Source organism: Humulus lupulus, chromosome 1, assembly GCF_963169125.1.
Source record: "Humulus lupulus chromosome 1, drHumLupu1.1, whole genome shotgun sequence".
NCBI classification, from domain to species: Eukaryota; Viridiplantae; Streptophyta; class Magnoliopsida; order Rosales; family Cannabaceae; genus Humulus; species Humulus lupulus.
This window is the reverse complement of record NC_084793.1, coordinates 303,280,664-303,300,078: the sequence shown is the minus strand read 5'-3', so window position 1 is coordinate 303,300,078 and position 19,415 is coordinate 303,280,664. Positions and strand designations below refer to the sequence as shown.

Sequence of the window (19,415 nt, the reverse complement as noted above, 5' to 3'; positions counted from 1 at the left end):
GGTTATGACCAGGTAACCGCTAAAGGACCAAAAGGTTGATCGTTCTCAGGGTCACTCTTCTATTTGTTCTTGCTCGAACCGGAGGTAAGAAAACTGCACCCCAAGTGTGACATGCATGGACATTTGTGAGGCATGTTGGTTATGTAATATGGACATGGATTGAACATGGAATGCTTGGCATATGTTGTTCGCTTGTGCATAGCACTAACTGATTAGTCAGGTTTGGCAAAGGTGCTAGTATCAACTGTGAAGCTGTGACTAATTAGTCAGGTTCGGCAGTGGTACTAGGCACTGGTCACGATGCACTGACTTGTCAGTCAGAATTGGCAAAGGTGTTAGTGTCAGCTGTGAAGCTGTGACTTATTAGTCAGGTTCGGCGGTGATACTGGACACTGGTCACTTAGCGTTGACTTATTAGTCAAGGATGGACTTAGCGTGGTTCACGCTAGCCAATAGAGATTAGATCTAATCGATTATTAGCATTGAATGACTCAAGGAGCATTAATGCCTGATCGACCCTGAGGGTCGATGAACAAACAGAGCTTGGAGGCTAGTGGCTTACTTAACAGCCACTCTCCCGCTAGAAAAGAGAGCTTGGAGGCTAGTGGCTTACTTAACAGCCACTCTCCCGCTAAAATCATGTGATGTTCATTTGCTTGTTGAAAGCTTTATGTTCAGTATGATTATAATGATAATCATTTGATAATGTTATTGAAAAATGTTATGTTTTCTTGCTGGGCCTTGGCTCATGGGTGCTATGTGGTGCAGGTAAAGGAAAAGAAAAGCTCACCTAGCCTTGAGTGGAGAGCTGATGTGGTGGTGTGTACATATGCGACCGCTTGACCGCCAAGGTCATGGTGTTCTCAGAGGAACTAGGGGGTTTACCCTATTTTTGCCGCTTAGGTCGGCGGGATTGTAAATTTAAAACTGTAATGACCATTTTGTACTGAGAACCACTTGTAAATGTTTTGTTTAGCTCTGCAGAGCAGTTTGTAATAAAATCTCCATTTCCTTTTTATTGGTTTTATACCTTAACCTGTTAACTACACTTAGAGCACGTTTTTGACCAAAGGACTCAAGTAACGAGTCAAATTTCCGGTCCACCGTTCACCGTAACTGTTCTGGGGTAGCCAGGGCGTTACAAAGCGCCATCTAGGGGTGTTCATATAAACCGCAAACCGCGGTTTGGAACCAAACCGCACCGCACCAAACCGCCAAAAACCGTAACCAATGAAACTGTTTTTCGATGGTTTGGTTTAACCGGACCGCTCAAATTTAATGGTTTGGTCACGGTTTCTAATTTTTTAAAACCAATTAAACCGGACCGGACCGTGATTTTTTCTAAAAAAATAATTTTTAGAAATGATGGTTCAAAGGTTTGAACCCCTACACTTAAGTTAATATAAAGTCTACCAAACCATCCAAGCCAAACAATTTAATTGTTTAGGATATGTTTTTAGTGGTATTTAATACACGCACAAGTTTCCAAAACTACAAAAAAAAAAAGAAATGTAAAGTCCCACATTGTTTAGAAAGTAAACATTTTTTTTTTCTCACTTCTATAAAATGATTCAAAATACTTAAACTTACAACAACAAAGACAATAAGCTTCTTGTAGACTTTTATGGTCTTAAAAGTAAAGCTAAAACTATTATTATTTAAATATAATTATTTAGTTAATTATTTTATAATAAAAAAAATTTAAATTTTAATAATTTAGTTATATGGTTAAAACCAAACCAAACCGCACCAAACCGTTTATTTATGGTTTGGTTTGGTTTGGTTTTTTAATTTTAATGGTTTGGTTTGGTTTTTCATTTTGAAAAAACCGCATGAGCGGTTTGGTTTCAAAAATTTTCTAAACCGCACCAAACTAAACCATGAACACCCCTAGCGCCATCCTGCATGAAGTGCACGAAGGCTTTTGCGGAGACCATACAGCCGGACTCAGTCTATCCAAAAAGATCCTGCGCCAAGGATAATGCTGGCCAACTATGAAGAAAGACTGTATTGACTATGTCCGCAAGTGCGAGCAATGCCAAAGGTTCGCAAAGGTCCCACGAGCCCCGCCAACAAAAATAACACGGATGACAAGCCCTTGGCCTTTCGCGGTGTGGGGAATTGATATGGTAGGATCGCTCCCGACCGGGAAGGGAAGGGTGAAATACGCCATTGTGGGCGTGGACTGTTATACCAAGTGGGCTGAGGCAGAACCCATGAGTAAAATCACCTCGAAGAAGGCCCTGGATTTCGTCATCAACAATATCGTGTGTCGGTACGGGCTCCCCTACAAGATTGTATCCGACAACGGGAAGAAGTTCGACAGCGTCCACTTCACAAATTTTCGTGAAAGGCATGGTATCGTCAAAAGCTTCTCCGCGATCGCCAGGCCCCAAGAAAACGGGCAGGCAGAGGCCGTTAACAAAATCTTGAAAGAGACGTTAAAGAAAAAACTCCAAGCCTGCAAGAGTAAGTGGCCCGAAGAGCTGCCCCGCGTGTTATGGGCTTATCGGACAACCGAAAGGACATCCACCGGGCACACTCCTTACTCCATGGTCTACAGATGCGAAGCCGTCATCACCGTTGAAACGACCATCCCGTCTCACCGAAGAGACACGTACGATCCCGCCCAGAACCACGCCTTACTCCAGGAATCCCTAGATCTCATCGAGGAGATCCGGGAAGACTCACAAATGCAGCTGAAGATGTACCAAGGCAAGATCGCTAGACATTTCAACTCAAAAGTAAAAAGTCGAAGGTTCGATACCGACGATCTGGTCCTGCTAAGAGTCTTCCCTGCCACCCAAGATTCGGGAGTGGGGGTTCTAGGCCCGAATTGGGAAGGGTCGTACGAGATCCAGCAAGAAGCGTGCCCCGGAACGTACCGTTTAAAGTGGCTCGATGGCACGGAAGTCTTAAGAGCCTGGAACGCAGAACATCTTCGTAAATACTATCAGTAGTCAGGAGAACATGTTCCATTTTTATATTTTCATTGTAAATAATGTACGCCTCCGGGCGATTCCTTGAATAATAAAAATGGCGTGTACAAAACGCCATAAAGAAATGTTATCAAACAATGAAAATTCTACTCAAGTGACCCCAGAACAGTCCCCGCTCACTTGGGCGGTATCCCCGATAAGAACAAATACCAGGCGGGGCGCAAGGCTCAGGCCTGGTCCCGACCCAGACCGGCAAGGTCTGGGGGGTACAAACCCCGTTGGACAAAGCCTCGGGCTGGTCTTACTCGGACGAACGATGTCTGGGGGTATAAAAAAGAGGACCAGGCTCGGGCTGGTCCCGCCCTGGACGAACAATGTCCGGGGGTATAAAAAAGAGGACCAAGCCTCAAGTTGGTCCCGCCCCGGACGAACGATGTCCGGGGGTATAAGAAAAAGAGGACCAGGCCTCAGGCTAGTCCCGCCCCGGAGGAACGATGTCCAGGGGTATAAAAAAAAAAGGACCAAGCCTCGGGCTGGTCACGCCCCGGACGAACGATGTCCGAGTGTATAAAGAAGAGGACCAAGCCTCATGCTGGTCCTGCCCCGGACGAACACTGTCCGGGGGGTAAAAGTATCTGGTATGCCCCAGGGCAAGGACATAGCCCGCAACTGTTAAAGTGCGGGTCCAAGGTGTGTGCAAAAGTAGTACGGCCCAGGCCGTGGGAACCTAGTCTAGGTTTCAAAATAAACTAATCGAATAACCCCGATGGCCCAAGCCATCAGATTCTCGAAGTTGAGGATTGGACGGGTAGATTCAATAATGACTATCAACTCCCTAGTGGCTCAAGCCGTTGGGTCCTGGATAACAGGATTAAAGTAAGTTGACAAGTTAGTCAGGAATAATCTAGTCCAGGCCTTTGGAACCAGGACCAAACGCTCAGCACGGTGATAAAAAAAAAAGCAACAAAAATAACATAAACCGGATAAAACACTACAGATTTTCTTGGACGCGTACGCGTCCATAAAAATGTTATTACAAAATAAGGAAAAAAAAAAAAAGAGGCGATGTGAAGGTCCGAGTCTAGGCTTCATCATCCAGGAGCTCCACGTCAGCTTTCTCCTTAGCCTCAAATTCGGCTCTCTTTAAGTCTGGGTTAGGAAAGATCAGGAGGTTCATGCTCTTGTCCTTGCGCCAAGCCATGTAGATGGCCTCCTCGAAAGTGACGCGCAGCATGTCGTCCGCCTGCTCTTTTGCGCGGCGGGTCTCCTCATGCGTCTTCACCTCTTCGCGAAGTGAGCCGTCCAGCTCATGGATCCGGGCCTCCAAACCTTTGACCCTCTCTCGGTCCTGGATAGACTGAGTCACGGCTGCCTCCTCTGCGGCCTTTACTCTGAGAAGCTCCGCCTCCAGAAGGGCCATATTCTCATCAACCTCGGCTTCTTTCTGGGACATGGTCTCTTCAAGTCGGAAAGTGACCCGGTCGAACTCCGCACAGTCTGCTTTGGCCTGAGCAACCGCTTTGGCCATGGACTCCTGTGCCTGGGTGGTCTCCCTGGCCAAGGCCTCCTTGGCGGCTTCCCTTTGGTTCACGGCCGCCTCCAGCTCCAACTGGAGCGTCTCCATCTTCATGGTCATCTCGGCCACCAGGTCAGCATTCCGATGGGATAGTAGAGCGTCCTGGAACAAAGCAAAGTTAAAAGTCCTTACTGAACGAGGAAAAGGGGAAAGAAGATGCAAAGCAAACTTACAGCGGTGGCTTGATGGCGGAGAGCTTGGGAAATGAACAACATGTCTGGGTTGGCGATGGTGGCATATCACTTCAGTTGGAGATTAGGCATGGTGTTCCCCACCTGATCCAGTAGGTCTGCCATGAATGGGGTTGTGTCCTGCCCCAGCTTAGGGCTGAAGCCCGTCTTGGCAATCGGTCGATCCACGATCGGCTGAGGGGCACTGAAAACCGCCGGGCGCTTAGCAAATTCAACCTGACGACGAATCGTCAGGGCCTTGTAGGTCTCGTCCCTCCTTTCCCGGCCACTCTCCCAGGTCCGAGAAATAAGCTTGGACTACTCGTCCCACAAAATGGCTTCCCCCGCCTCAGGCAAGGCCGGATGGATGGGAAGGACCGGTGTTGCCAAAAGGTCCTTCGCAGTGAGGCGACTTTCCCCGAAGGACTCTCCAGCCAAGCCAGCCCGCCTCATCTGGGGCCTCTTGTTCCCAGTTTCCGCCTCCGTCGCGCCTCACTCTGCGACCCTCTTTCCGGAACTCTGGCTTACCGCAGGTCCCAACTCCAGATCGATCACCGGGGGGTGAACGAGAAGGCTGGGGACGGTGGTCGGGTCCACGACCGTAATGGGAACCGCAGCAAGTGCAACCTGGCCAGGTCGAGGATCTGCCCCTGGTGTCTCCTTGTTGTGGGGGAGTTACGAGCCTGGCGCCTCGAATGTTTTCTTGGCAGCCTTCTTTGCCACGGCCTTGGCTGCCCTGGCAGCCCGGATTTCAAGGAGCCGCCTCATCTCGTCCACGAGATCGGACATGTCGGAATCTCCTAAAACAAACACAAATGAAAAGGAGTCAGTACAATTAACATGCCAACAGAGAAGTCAAAACTAAGAGTGGCCCGGGACGAACCCTTTTCTAAGCCTCGGACATGACTCAATTCATCTAACGCGAAAGAGTAGACTCGGTCCCCCATGTCATCCGGGTTCAGGAAATTCCCGTATTGGAGGAACCTGGACAAGTACATGAGAATTTTCGAGCCTACGGGAACAGAAGACGAAGGTCTCGTCTCCCCGTTAGCCCCAAACATGGGGCCTCGAAGTGCTAGCCTATTCCTAGCTAAGTCCCCAACTTGGGGAGCATAAGTCAAAAGCATAGGTGAGTTACCTCGCCCGGATACGCTAGCCCTAGGGGTCCCCATGTTCAGCAGTGCCTCCTCGAAGAGGGCTTCCAGCTCCTCGGAAGTGGCTGCCTCCTTCAGCAGTCGGAGGTTTTCGGTGTTGACGTAACCCCCTACGTCCAAATCGTCCATGCTCAGCTCGAAGTAGAGTTTCTTCCGGTCCAAAATGAACTGGGTGAGAGGAGTCTGGGCAAAAGGTCCTGCCACCCGAGATAATACAGTGAATAAAAAAAGAAAAAGGAAGACAGGCAATGTAGAGAATCAGGAAAACACTTACCCACTCACTGGAAGTCCAACATCAGCGTGGGGTTCTTCTCTACGAAGAACCCAGACGTCATGAACCAGTTGTGTCGAACGTCCGGGGGGTGCTTCCAGGTGCTAATAGGAGCGGGGTAGTTTCCCCGCGACTTGAGCCTATAGAAGTCATCCAAGGTCTTGTCCTTGGCGTTGACCTGTGACTCCATCTTGTAGAAGTACAAGATTTCTACGGGGGTCGGCTCCGCGATCTCCTTCTCGGTGCAGAAGACGCGCCATCCCGCAAGCAATCGGTAAGCTTGGGGCAGAAGCTGGAAGGGTGCAATCCCCACGAACGTTAGGAACCGCACGAAGTAATCATGAAGCAGGAGTGTAGCTCCCGTACTGATGTGGCCTACACTCCAGGCCCCGAACCCGTTCACGAAGGTGTGCGCCCACTCCTCTTTCTTGGCCAGGCGGTTGTGGAAGAGTCCGGGAGTTGACTCTATGCCCAAGCATTTCTCCAGGGCGTACAACATCATGTAGTTCTAGAACAGGTTCGGTACTGCGTCCATCTCCCATTTGTTGCCTTTAGGGGTCCGGGACCCGGGAAGAAGGACAGGGGCCTTGTTGACTTCCTCCTCCGAGTGAAAGGTGACGCCCGATGTCATGGCTTATGATCTGGGAGCAAAGCAAAAACAAACCAAGCAGTCAGTACCGAAACCCAAGAAAGTCGGTTAAGGTACGGGGGGTCTCCTATGAACTGCTTGGAGTCCCCTCCGGATCAGGCCCGGGTTCACTAGGGAACCACAAGACCCTGATCGAGAACGAAAAGTAGGTTGCTACTAAATCGGTTCATCACCACTTGTCCGGGAAGCATCCAGACCCGGAAGGGCCTAGAGCGGCCCGGACCAGGCAGTCACCCTAGCACAAATTCTAAGCACAAACAAGTTCTAGGAGCCTAAACAGATAAGCAAAATGACAGGAAACCTGCGTTTATATATCTATAAAGTAAAAATTTCAGAAGAACTTATTGTGAACTGCTGGTCGTAAAAAATGGTGGTTGTCCGGTGATAAGGACGGCAGAATCTCAGTCTTGAACTGGCGAAGGCGGTTCAGCAACTCGTCGACAGGACTGGCTGAAGACGTGTGCTCAGGCAAAGGTGTAGATGTCGGAACTATTAGGAAAATGCAACGGCACAGAGTGAGCAGGCGGTGGAAGAGTTCGTCGGCAAGCTCGGACATAAACAGATCCTTCAGGTTCTTAGAATGGCTCGAGAGTGTAAAGGTTTCAAATGAATGCCTGAGGGGTATTTATAAAGACCCAAATCCTGATCTCTGATCCAACGGATAGGATCGATCCCCCATCAAACAGACCAAGATTGTGCAGAGGCATTAATGAATCCACTCAAGTGCTGGATCCGCTCCATTTCGATCCAACGTCCCAGAATACAAGGCTCTTCCAAGTCGCCCCATCCTACGGTCCACCTCAGCGCAGAAGCATTAATGAAAGGCCCCCACGCTAATGGGACGCTTCGAAGTCCGAGCTGACGCAATTTCCTAGGCCTAGCGACCCTTGAGGTGGTTGATGACCTTTCAGGTTCAAGTGACATCGATACAGCGGTTGTTGGGCGACACGTGTGCCCCTCATCACGAACTGGGATTTCAGTAAACGAACCCAGACCTTGGTAAACAGTCCGGGCTCCGCAGTCGCCTGACACACGAAGCCCCATTGCCACGGGCCAACTATTCTAAGAAAGAACCGGGAAGATATCCAGAAGTATCTGGGACCAAGGCAAGCCTCCACCGGGCAGGCCCAAATGAAGACTTGGGGGATAAATGTTATCCCTGTTTCCTACCGTGGACCCGGGACCGCGTTCCAGGCCCACTAACTGCCCAATTAAGGTTGGGCTCAGTTCGGGCCTGTTTGGCAAGGAGCAGGATGGATATCGACAGCCCAATTTTGGGCAAGGCCCGGAAGGCGTCCGGGAAGTATTGTCCGGGACAGTCATCCAAGAGACGGTTCAACTAGCTGGGGATAACAGTCGAGATCGGTAGGAACGGTCCCAAAGCCTAGTAAACGATCCGGGCTCCTGGTGGATGATCCGGGGTATGGTAAACGGAGAGGGACAGAGGTAAACGGACCCGAGTCGAGTCCCTAAGGTTGGCAGGATAAAGCATCCATGACCCTGACTCCGCCCTTTGAAGCGTGGGAGTTGTCCCCACGTTTCACCTACGGCAAAGGCCACCTCGGGATTGTACGTCGCTGGTTCAGACCTGTGCCGCCACTGCTCTGACCAATCTTGTGCCCTGAATTTGTCTCGTAATTTGAGATGCCCAGACCAAAAGCTCCAATTTGTCGGATGATAGTTACAGTTTGGGCTGGCCCAATAGGCCCAAGTTAGCATTTTTCTTTGATGTTTTAATTCCTCTGTATTAGGATTCCGATAGAGAAGCCAGCAATATTTATACCTTTATTGGGCCCGGGCAGCCCGGCCCATGCCCAGTGCTCCTGTGAATCTATAAATACATGTAACAGAGCACTGGAGAAGGGAGGCTGGGGAGCATGCATACTGTTACTATACTAAAACTAAGAGAAAACTCCATTGTTGTAGACTCTCTAAGTTCTAATACAACTGTCTCGTGGACTAAGGCTTGTTAACGCCTTAACCACGTAAAAATCTTGCTTATAACCTCTAAACCCTTTCTCTTAATCTCTCTTATCTTTTATTATTATAGTTTCTGAAAATCTCGGTAAACACCCGATAACCCAATAAAATGTCTAATGCTCGAAATACCCCTCGATTCACCCCGAGTTGGGTATTCGACCCCATTGTGACTTTCTAGCTAAACCGCTCCCTAGGATCACAATATTCACAAATATTACATTTATACCATCAACGGGCTAAAATTACAAACATGCCCCTACTAACCAAACGGGGCCCACATGTATATTTAATTCACCTAAACATGCATCTCTAATCACATACTCATCAAATTCACATATTAACATAATAAATCACTTATTGCCCTCCAGACACACTAATCAAGGTCTTAAGCCTTATTAGCAAATTTGGGACGCTACAGTTTCAATCAAAATCAGATTAGTGAAGAGAAGTACAACAAAGTTGCGACAAATCTCTAGAGGGAGTCTTGTTTTGTTTAAGTCAATATTTTTGTACTTGTAATTCTTTATTAATTGGTTTTATTCTCTAGGCGTGGCCACAAGGAGTAGGATATCCAAAAGAGTTTCTGAACCTTGTAAAAATTGGTTGTGTTCTTTATTGTTTTTACACTATCTTTATATTGTGTTCAGTTTATGTTGTGACAAGTTATTATTCTGTCCCAACAAATTTTAAAAAAAAATCAACATTTAATTACTATTACGTAACTTAATTAATTCACCTGATTTAATTAATTTGTTAATTACTAAAAAAGAATTTCAATATTGATACTCCCACAGCTAATTCTCTTGTTTCTATATGTTAGATTGTAAACATTGTATAAGCATCATTTAACACTCAAAACAGATTTCACAATCAATTAATGTTTAGAATCAATCCAAGAATACATTTTATTTAGAGCATTGATTGGGAATGTGAGAACATACCTCCCATATTGCCAATCCCTTCTTGAGCCATTTCCTCCCTTAGAAATCTTCCAATTCACCTACAAAATCAAGTGCAAATGCAAGAGGGACCTAATGGATAGCAAACCCTTACCACAATACCACACTACCCTCGACTTCCACCCATACAACATATATATATTATGCTCTTATACCTTAAGAGGTATTAGTGGGTTGATTGGGGCTCTTTATATTATGAAGTGGTGAACTATAGTTTAATAGGCCAACACATAGTCATTAGGGTGCCACCATGTGCCTCTAATGCAATTAGTAATTGTGAACCATCCCATTATGGTTATTGGTAATTAGTGGACACTTTAGTTAATGGTTGTAATTATGGAATAATGTCTATGATTATATTAGTCTATAACAATAATTACCTGACCATAACTCGTATGGTGCTTTAAGATATAAGTAGCAGTCCTCAATGCCTCACCCCATAAAAATTCTAGCAAGCTAGAATGAATCAGCATACATCGCACCATGTCAAGAAGTGTGCGATTTCCCCTTTCACCGATTCCATTATGTTGTGGCATTGTATATCTTGCATCAATACCACATTCCTATAAGTATTTGGCAAAAGGCCCGGGGTTCCTTCCATTTTCATCATAACGTCCATAATACTCTCCACCTCTATTAGAGTTGACAGCTTTGATCATTTTTCCCTTTTGAAGCTCAACATTCGTCTTGAAAATATTAAAAGCATCCAAAGATTCAGATTTTTCACGAATGAGCTCAACATGGCCATACCGGGAAAATTCATCAATGAAGGTGATAAAGTATTTATAACCACCCATAGCAGGCGGAACAAAAGGCCCACAAATATCAGTATGAATAATCTCCAATACATCTATGCACCTGTCTGACTTGCTCTTTCTAATCTTGGCAGTTAACTTTCCTTTAATGCAATCAACGCATGCAGTAAAATCTGACAAATCCAGATCTTGAAGTACCTCATCTTTGATCAACCTTTCCATTCTGTCTCTAGAGATATGACCTAAACGTTTGTGCCACAACATAGATGATTTCAAATCTAATCTTGTACGTTTAGAGCCAACAATAGTATTAAGACAAGAAGTAAAAGAAACAGAAGCAACATCATGCAAATCAAGTTTATATAAATTTCCACATAAAGTTCCATTTCCAACCAAAAGAGAGTCACGGTACAAAGTGAGTTTTCCAATTCCAAAAAGAAGACTATAACCTAGCCTATCCAAAATAGATACAGAAATCAAATTCCTCCTAAAAGAGGGTATGTAAGCAACATCCTGTAACTCCAAAAAATGTCATGTATTCAACTGTAATCTAACTGTCCCCAAAAATTCAACTTGGACTTTTGTATCGTCTCCCATGTACACATTCTGCTCAAGACTACTCGGTCTTCTTCGACTTGTCACTGCCTGCAAGGAATTCGTAACATGAATTGTGGCTCCAGTATCTAACCACCAATAATTTGAGGGCACATCAATAATATTGGATTCTAAACAAACCATCACAAGACAGTTACATTTCTTCTCTAGGTGAGCTTTGAGCTTTCTACAATCAGCTTTCTTGTGCCCAAAATTCTGGCAAAAGTTGCACTTCCCTTTGAAAAACTCATTCTTATGACCATTAGAGGATGAGCTGGACTGTCCATTCCCTTTAGGACTAAGTGCCTTTTCCTTGGGAGGTTTTTGGTTACTAGAGTTATTGGAAGTGAACTTTCTATTGTGAGGATTGTTTGGGTTCGTCACCATGGAGATACTTCTTGCCTTTCCCTTTCTCATGTCCTCTTCTTCCTTGGTAAGAATAGCAGTCATCTCCTCAATAGTCCATTGCTCCTTTTAAGCATTGTAGCTTGATCTGATTGAAGCAAACTGGGGAGGAATGGTTTCCATCACAAACCACACCATGTAATCCTCACCAAGATCCAACCCCATAGCCTTAAGCTTTTGGTAACAACCCATGAGCTTGTCGATATGAGTCCGTATCAGCATAATTGGTGTGATGGTGCAAGGTTAAGCACTCATTCTTTGAGAACTTTTTGTACTTCTCCTTAATGGCAGCAAGAAAATCCATTGCATTTTCAGTCTGAGGAATACTATCACGAATGGATTCATCCATGTGATACCTCATAAGCATCAAACAACAACGATTGGAATGCTCCCAATCCTCATAGGATTTCTTGTCCTTTTCAGTGGCATCATCAGCGGGTTTAGGTGGTGCATCCATTCTCAAGCCCAAGTCCACTCTCATAGGAGTCAAGTTCATCATGAGAGATTCAACCCACTGCTTGTGGTTGGTTCTATTCAGTGTCAACATGGCAGAGGTTCTCAGAATGCTTGCAGCTGAATGAGAAACAAGATCAATAACTATCAAATACATGTTATGATAAACCATGTCATTTGTGCTCTTTTCTCATCAATATATGATCGCAAAATAACAAATAATCATTATGTATGCTAGAGTTCTTAGACAAACACACAAAATAGAACTCATACACAGGTAAGAACAATATATTAAACATTATAATCAAATACATTAATTTACTATCGAAAGGATAGATAAATTGTGATTCATAATGTTTAATAAATTTTCTTCACCATATTAAGCATCCTTACCAAGCAATTATTATCGATAGGATAATTAATTACTTATACAGATCTTAATGTAATTTTGGAGGAAAAAACACAAAATTTGAATAAATAATTATTTAAATGTTCCTCCTTACTAAACAATTTACATGCTTGTTCTTACTACAAGCAAGAAAATAAACAATAATTATTGACAATATATAATAAGATTTATGCCACAAAAGATTAAATATAAATACAATTATGAAACCAAATCCATGAATTAATCTTGTGCATAAACATATACAAATAGTAGGATATGAGAAGAAGAGTAAAATGGTAAAAATTTGGCCCAAAAGGAACCCTCACACGCCCCGACGCGCCATAATAGTCTTTTTTTTTTTTAATTTTAACATGCCCGTACGACATGTTGTTTTGGAAAAACGACGCCCTTTGCCCTTAAAAACAACGTGTCGTTTTTCGTCGTCCCTGACCTCTGAATTTGGGCGTACGGGTCGCGTTCGACTCGGTTCGTCCTGCGAGTCCGACCCGATTGGAACCACCATCTTCGGCCACCATTTTGGCCACTGTAACGTGGGTTTTCTTCCCCTCTTCGTCGTCGACGACCCTAACATCTCCATTCTCCTCATGTCCCATTTAAAAAGGTCAAAATAGTATGAAATCTGAAATGGGTTTCCTCCATTTTTATGCTTCAAAAAACTCGCTTTTCACAACAGCAATAAATGAAATTTTTGCCCAAAAAAATAGTTAAAACCCAATACTCATTATCAAACCCGATTTCTCCATTAACATAGCATGATTTCGAAACTTTTGTGAAAAAATCAGATTTTAAAAAATTGGGTTTATATCAAAATATCAAGCCCTAAAATCAAATGAATCTGGTTCTGATACCAATTGTTAGATTGTAAACATAGTATAAGCATCATTTAACACTCAAAACAGATTTCACAATCAATCCAATAATACATTTTATTTAGAGCATTGATTGGGAATGTGAGAACATACCTCTCATATTGCCAATCCCTTATTGAGTCATTTCCTCCCTTAGAAATCTTCCAATTCACCTACAAAATCAAGTGTAAATGCAAGAGGACCTAATAGATAGCAAACCCTTACCACAATACCACACTACCCTCAACTTCCACCCATAAAACATATATATATATATATATATATATGCTCTTATACCTTAAGAGGTATTAGTGGGCTAATTGGGTCTTATTATATTATAAAGTGGTGAACTATAATTTAATGGGCCAACACATAGTCATTAGGGTGCCACCATATGTCTCTAATGCAATTAGTAATTGTGAACCATCCCATTATGTTTATTGGTAATTAGTGAACACTTTAGTTAATGGTTGTAATTATGGAATAATGTCTATGATTATATTAGTCCATAACAATAATTCTAACACTATATTGTTTTCTTTCTTGATTTTACTCTACCTCTATAATTTCTCAAACATGTCTATTTAATTTTCTTCAATTCTATTTTCATCATTATTCTAAATTATATATGCTCTTCTCTAATTCTGTTATGTTTTATACTATTATTGTTTTCCCCTATCTTCTCTATTTTTTGTCTCGTTTTACAACAATGTCCTTATGATACTCTTAATATATAGCCAAATTAACATACAACGATAGTATTAATCACAAGACAAAAGAAAAAGTAGGATAATAAGTGGCACTGGCAGAGCTAAAATATTATATCAAGGTACGTAGGTACAGCTTGAATTGGACAAATCGTGGCCACAGAAAAGAAAAAAAAAAGGATAGAATTCTAGTGGCCAAAAACGACACTATCCTATTCCTTCCTACTCACACACTCAGCCGAAGCACTGATCAGTAGGAAGGGGTCCAGGAATGGAGCCCTGTTGCAAAAACTGCAGCCCAAAAACGACCAAAATCCCAAGCAACGACAAGTACGAGAGCCCTTCGACGGCCCCCAGTAACCCAAAAGGGCCATTGGGCAAACCAGACCCAGTTTTGGCTTTGGTGTACAACGACCAACCCACGATTCCCACCACGGCTAAGTAGCTGACGCCTTCCAGTGCGCCGATTGATCCGCCGGGACCTGGTGGCAGGCCGCAGCCAGTGGTCTTGAGAGTGTAGAGGGACCAGCCGATGACGGGAGTCGACACTAAGCCGCCAAGGATTGCGGCTGTCTCCGCAACACCGCCCCCAGTTTCGTCGCTGCTTTCCTTTGCCATGGCTACGACCTTGAGCGGCGCGTGAGGCCACCGCCGCCTTGGTGTTACTCTGTGTTTGAGGATGGAAATGGTGGGTTTTACTGAAGTCGGTGTTGGAGAGAAGAGCAACATCTTTGCGGCTTCCATGGTGGTACGAGAGAGAGATTAACAAAGAGTTTTGTTTTGTTTTGTTTTGTTTTTATTACCTTGAAATGAATAAGGTCGCCTTATCACTATGAATGAACTATTTATTATTACTCTTTAAACTCTTCTCCTTGTAATTACTTCACTTATTATAATTTACATGTTGTACAACAATCTGTATACTATTGTAATTTGTGGTCGACCAATGGGAACACTACATCTCAGACGAAAAAAGACAAAGACCATACAAGTCAGGAACGACACAGTTGAGTAATGTGTGTATCATTTATATGTTAAACCGTTGGATCAAAATTTGGATACAATCTCAGGACCACGTCACATGACCATTACAACTCGGATCAATCCACCCCCCATATCTCATTGCCACATGGCACATAGACTATACCACAATAATTACAGACCAGAGAAGATTAAAAATAAGAATAAACAAAAATTACACGTCACATGGCTCTGAAAAATGATAAGATAGTCAACACGTCAGAATACTTGAAGCCCATTTGATTGAATGGAACATGAGAGAAATAAAACCTATCCACATGCGTTTTTTTCTTTCTTTTTTTTACATGCCCCCTTTAAAAAAAAGAACAAATAAGATAAAAGAAAGGGTACTCTACTCGGGCAAACAAAAGCAAAAAAAAATATATAAACTAAGTTTACTCCCTTTTTCTCTCGTTGCTTCCCTCCAAGAAGTCCCCTTTTGAAACCGAGCCTTTGAAATGAGAAGATGTGCTTGTGTGAACCGCTCTTAACTGCCTTTTAAAATATGAAAGAGTAACGGCTATGTAAGAGTTCCAAAGCTGGGGGGAAACACTAACGAACTTTTGAACTGAAAACCCCCCAAAGGCCAAAGATATAACGATATCATATCTTCCTTCCAACTATATATTTATCCAAGAAGAGAGCCAAAATCACTACTACCAAGGTACCAACCAATCTAGCTAAGGTTCTCCTTGTCTTCCATACTAAAAAGACATGAACGAAAAAAAGAAAACATTAAACATGCAAGATCGATGGCGAGTGTCAGTGATGCTTCTTTGAAGACTTGCTAAACTCAACATCCTCATCGTCATCCTCGCCATCATCTTCATCTTCCTCCCCATCTCTCTTCCTCTTTAGCTGGGAAGAAGATGAAGATGGAGGAGGGGGTATCACCGGAACTTCATCCTCGTCTTCAACCTCCTCCTCTTCTTCGCCATCACCTTCTTCTTCTTCCTCCTCTTCATCATCGTTACCAGGATCCATGTCACTACCTCCACCATCTTCTTCCTCAGCTTGTACCACAGGTTGAACTAAGTAGCCTGCACCATAGTCATCATCCTGCAATCCCAGAAAACAATTTATGAATCAAATTAAACTAAAAAAAAACACAAATTAAACTGGGCAGATCAAATAAAACTAACATCGACAACAAGCCTGGAAAAAAAAAACTAAACAAAACAGACCAAGAATAACCATTTTAACAAACTTGAATACTAGCAACAAACAACAACAATAGCAGCTCACAAGAGGACATAAAATACATAACACGAGATAGACAAAAGTCGTATGAATAAACCTGACGAATACCAAATAGCTCTCAAAAAATACAAAAATAAAAATAAAGGCAGAACCAAAAAGTTAGGGCTCCAGTAATAATCAATTAGTTCCATGAAAGCAGCTGCTGCAGCAAAAAAATACTGAGTCAGTGAAAAGTTATTTTCTAAAGCACAAATTGGCCCGAATCACCAGAAAACATATTGACAGTCACTGATTGGAAGTATATTGATGACACAGTTGCATCTAATAGATATCACAGCGTCATATAATCAAACCAAAAAAAATCACTTTACAATAATAAACCAACTCCACAACTACAATTGAAAGCAACTGTTATGAAGAAATAAAACTGCCAAAAACAGAAAATAAAATGACGAGGAACTGACAATTAGAGAACGTTAAAAATGTAAGAAGACCCCCTGAAAACAATCATACAGAAATTCAAAAATTATGAAAGGAAAAAAAATGTTGCAAAACACAAATCATAGTTGTGCAAATAAATGAAATGCTCATCTCTCAATCTAAGTAACCAAGTTTTTTCTACCACAAAAAAAAATAATAACAAAAACAAAAAGAGTTAAGGGAGCCAAAGTTAAACACCCTAATATCTATATAGACCTCTAAAATCAGAACAACTATTGCTGATTTCAAACCCAATATCAAAATATGCACTATGAGCCGATTTATTACAACAAGACAACACCAATTTGACACTAGATAATGCAAGATTGAGCCATCTTCCTGGATGCTACATAAAAAAATCATAAATGTTAACAAAGAAAATTACTGCAGAACTCCAATTTCACACACGCCAAAAAAAAAAAATTACTGCAGCCATGCCTTGTGGTTTCCTCTAGCAATCTAAAGAGGAACAAAACAGATAATGAAACGGAGCAGATCAAGTAATATATCAGCGCAAATGCTGGGAAAATATATACGCACAAGAATAACAAAACACATTAAGAACAACTATTTCGCTGCAAATAAAAGCCTCACCTCTTCTTCCCCATCTTCAAACTCTCCATCTTCCTCTACGGCCTGTTCTTCCTCCCCAGTCTCTCCATTATCATCCTCGTCTCCGTCATCCTCCCCCTGCTCATGCCCATCAATCTCACCTTCCGTGCTCGTTAACCGTCCAGTACCCTCAGGCTCGGCAATATCGGCCTCATCATTGTCCACCTCTTCTTCATCTTCCTCATCATCATCATCGTCGTCATCATCCTCATCATATTCAATCCCATCTTCCTCATCACTATCATCAATCTCATGAACTTCAACCACATCATCTTCCTCTCCTTCCTCTTCATCAATTTCCTCCCCAGACTCATTATCATCTTCATCTTCCCCATCTTCCTCATCCTCCTCTTCTCCAACCACAGGAGCAACCCGAAACCCATTCGCCTGATGATTATGTCCATTCACCCTCCTAGCTGTCTCAGTCTCCTCCTCATCAGCATCACTCTCTTCGTCCTCATCAACATCAACAACCCCTTCAATCACCTCGCTATGGCCGTTATTCAATCTAAAAGGCCGATCCTCACCATCAATTTCTCCACTTCCAGGATCATCCTCATCTTCCTCTTCTTCGTCATCCTCGTCATCAGACTCTGGTCGTTCATTCTCCTCCGCATCCATCTTATCCAAATACTTAAGCGATTTTATCAACCCGAATACCCTAGATCGATAATCCTTGACCCTCGTAACCGGACACTCGTAGAGATCAAGGGAAACGAGCTTAAGCTGAGCTAGCGGAGCAAGATCTTCGATGTATTGAATCCGGTTGTTCGAAAGGTCAAGGTCCCGTAGGGAGTCGAGACCCGCTTCGACAAGAAACTCAAGGCCACCAGCGATCCGATTATCGGTGAGGTTAAGCTTCTCTAGACTCGGGAGACGTGGAAACTGCTCGAGCGAAGTAGCACCAATATTGGCAATAGAAAGGTGCTGAAGGTTCTGGAACTTCTCTAGAAGACTCGGTGGTGGTAACCTCCCTTGTATGCACTTGGCCGCACCGTCTAGGGTCAGCGTTCGAGCCGAGGCGTGGTCAGTTTGCCCGTCCAGAGCTGTCTCAACGGCTCTCTCCCAGATCTCATCCATCAAATTTGAAACTCCCCTTTTACTTCAGCTCATACAAATCAACAGACAGCTTTATCTATACCAATATCAATCTATCGTTAAAATCACAGAACAGGAATCGATTCAAAGCACGAATGAGTATAAATTTTCCACGAAAATAAACAACTTTAAATAAATTGTCTCGATAGAGATAAAAACTGTCTCTATCGTAACCCTAACCCTGGAAAAGATCAAAACACCAATTGAAATACCTAATCCCCTTTCTGTAAAACCCTAGTTTTTTTTTTTTTAGATTGGAAACGTTTCCGAGAACAAAAATAAAAATTAGACCTAAATTTCTTCTTTCTCTCTCTTAATTTTTTTTTTTTTTTAATTTTTCTTGTATTAGTTACAGAGTGGAGAGTTGGGATAAACCTCACAATACAAAGGACCTCACGGAGCGTGGCAAAGTGTTCTGGTGCGTGGAAAAAGACGCGTGGTGTTAGAATTAGTGAATTATTGAAAAGCTTTGAGCCGTTAGATCAAGAGTTGCGGATCGATGACGCTGTGAGATTGAACGGTTCAGATTGAATTTTGGTGTGTTTGTTCTCCAGAAAGATGTATATAGGAGAAGAGAGAGAGCGGATCTCGGGTTAAGAACACGTCACGCGTGGTGTAAAATATCGGTTGGGGATACGCATATGGCCTTGTTGATTTGGAAAATTACGAAATTGCCACGACATTAATTTAAATGGACGGACGGATTAGCGTGGCGTGACGATTGATTTTGAAAAGTCAAGAGATTGGACACTTGTGATTCCATATCAAAACGACACACCCTTCCCCCTCATATGTTTATCGTCTATTTTTTTTTTTACAAGGTTTCTCGTCGTTTTAAGTCGGCCTAACTTGGAGAGAATCAAATAATTTTTATTCTTGCTCTTTATTTCTTTTGATAATTTTTTTTACTTTAGTTTTAAGCCAAGCAAAAATCGATGCTTAGATACGAATTTAAATTTAAGTTATTTAGGATTTTTATTTTTGAACTATTCTGCTTCATGATTCTTTCGATGTATTAGTTAAAAATTATTTCTAACTATTTATAATGTTGTAAAATAGGATATAAGATTGGTGACCTAGCTATTTGATCAACATGTGCATGATTTAAAATTAAAAAATTAAGATATTTTATAAAA

General features: G+C 42.9%; 2 protein-coding genes across 2 annotated transcripts; both read right to left on the bottom strand.

The window, feature by feature from the left end:
* Nucleotides 1–13,947: 13,947 nt before the first annotated feature.
* LOC133812608 (uncharacterized) lies at nucleotides 13,948–14,773 on the bottom strand. The gene has a single exon (XM_062246395.1). It carries the CDS (start codon nucleotides 14,611–14,613, stop codon nucleotides 14,104–14,106), a length of 510 nt encoding a protein of 169 aa, XP_062102379.1. The 5' UTR covers nucleotides 14,614–14,773; the 3' UTR covers nucleotides 13,948–14,103.
* A 341-nt stretch (nucleotides 14,774–15,114) lies between these two features.
* LOC133812607 (acidic leucine-rich nuclear phosphoprotein 32-related protein) lies at nucleotides 15,115–18,648 on the bottom strand. Its single transcript, XM_062246394.1, has 2 exons — nucleotides 17,164–18,648; nucleotides 15,115–15,948 (listed from the first exon to the last, which is right to left on the bottom strand). Exons 1-2 carry the CDS (start codon nucleotides 18,259–18,261, stop codon nucleotides 15,652–15,654), a joined length of 1,395 nt encoding a protein of 464 aa, XP_062102378.1. The 5' UTR covers nucleotides 18,262–18,648; the 3' UTR covers nucleotides 15,115–15,651.
* Nucleotides 18,649–19,415: the final 767 nt, after the last annotated feature.

Coding starts and splice junctions, on each gene's coding strand:
- LOC133812608 (XM_062246395.1), bottom strand. CDS start 14,613: ATGGAAGCCGCAAAGATGTTGCTCTTCTCTCCAACACCGACTTCAGTA.
- LOC133812607 (XM_062246394.1), bottom strand. CDS start 18,261: ATGGATGAGATCTGGGAGAGAGCCGTTGAGACAGCTCTGGACGGGCAA. Junction 15,949..17,163: donor TTGAAGATGGGGAAGAAGAG/GTGAGGCTTTTA, acceptor CTGGGATTGCAG/GATGATGACTATGGTGCAGG.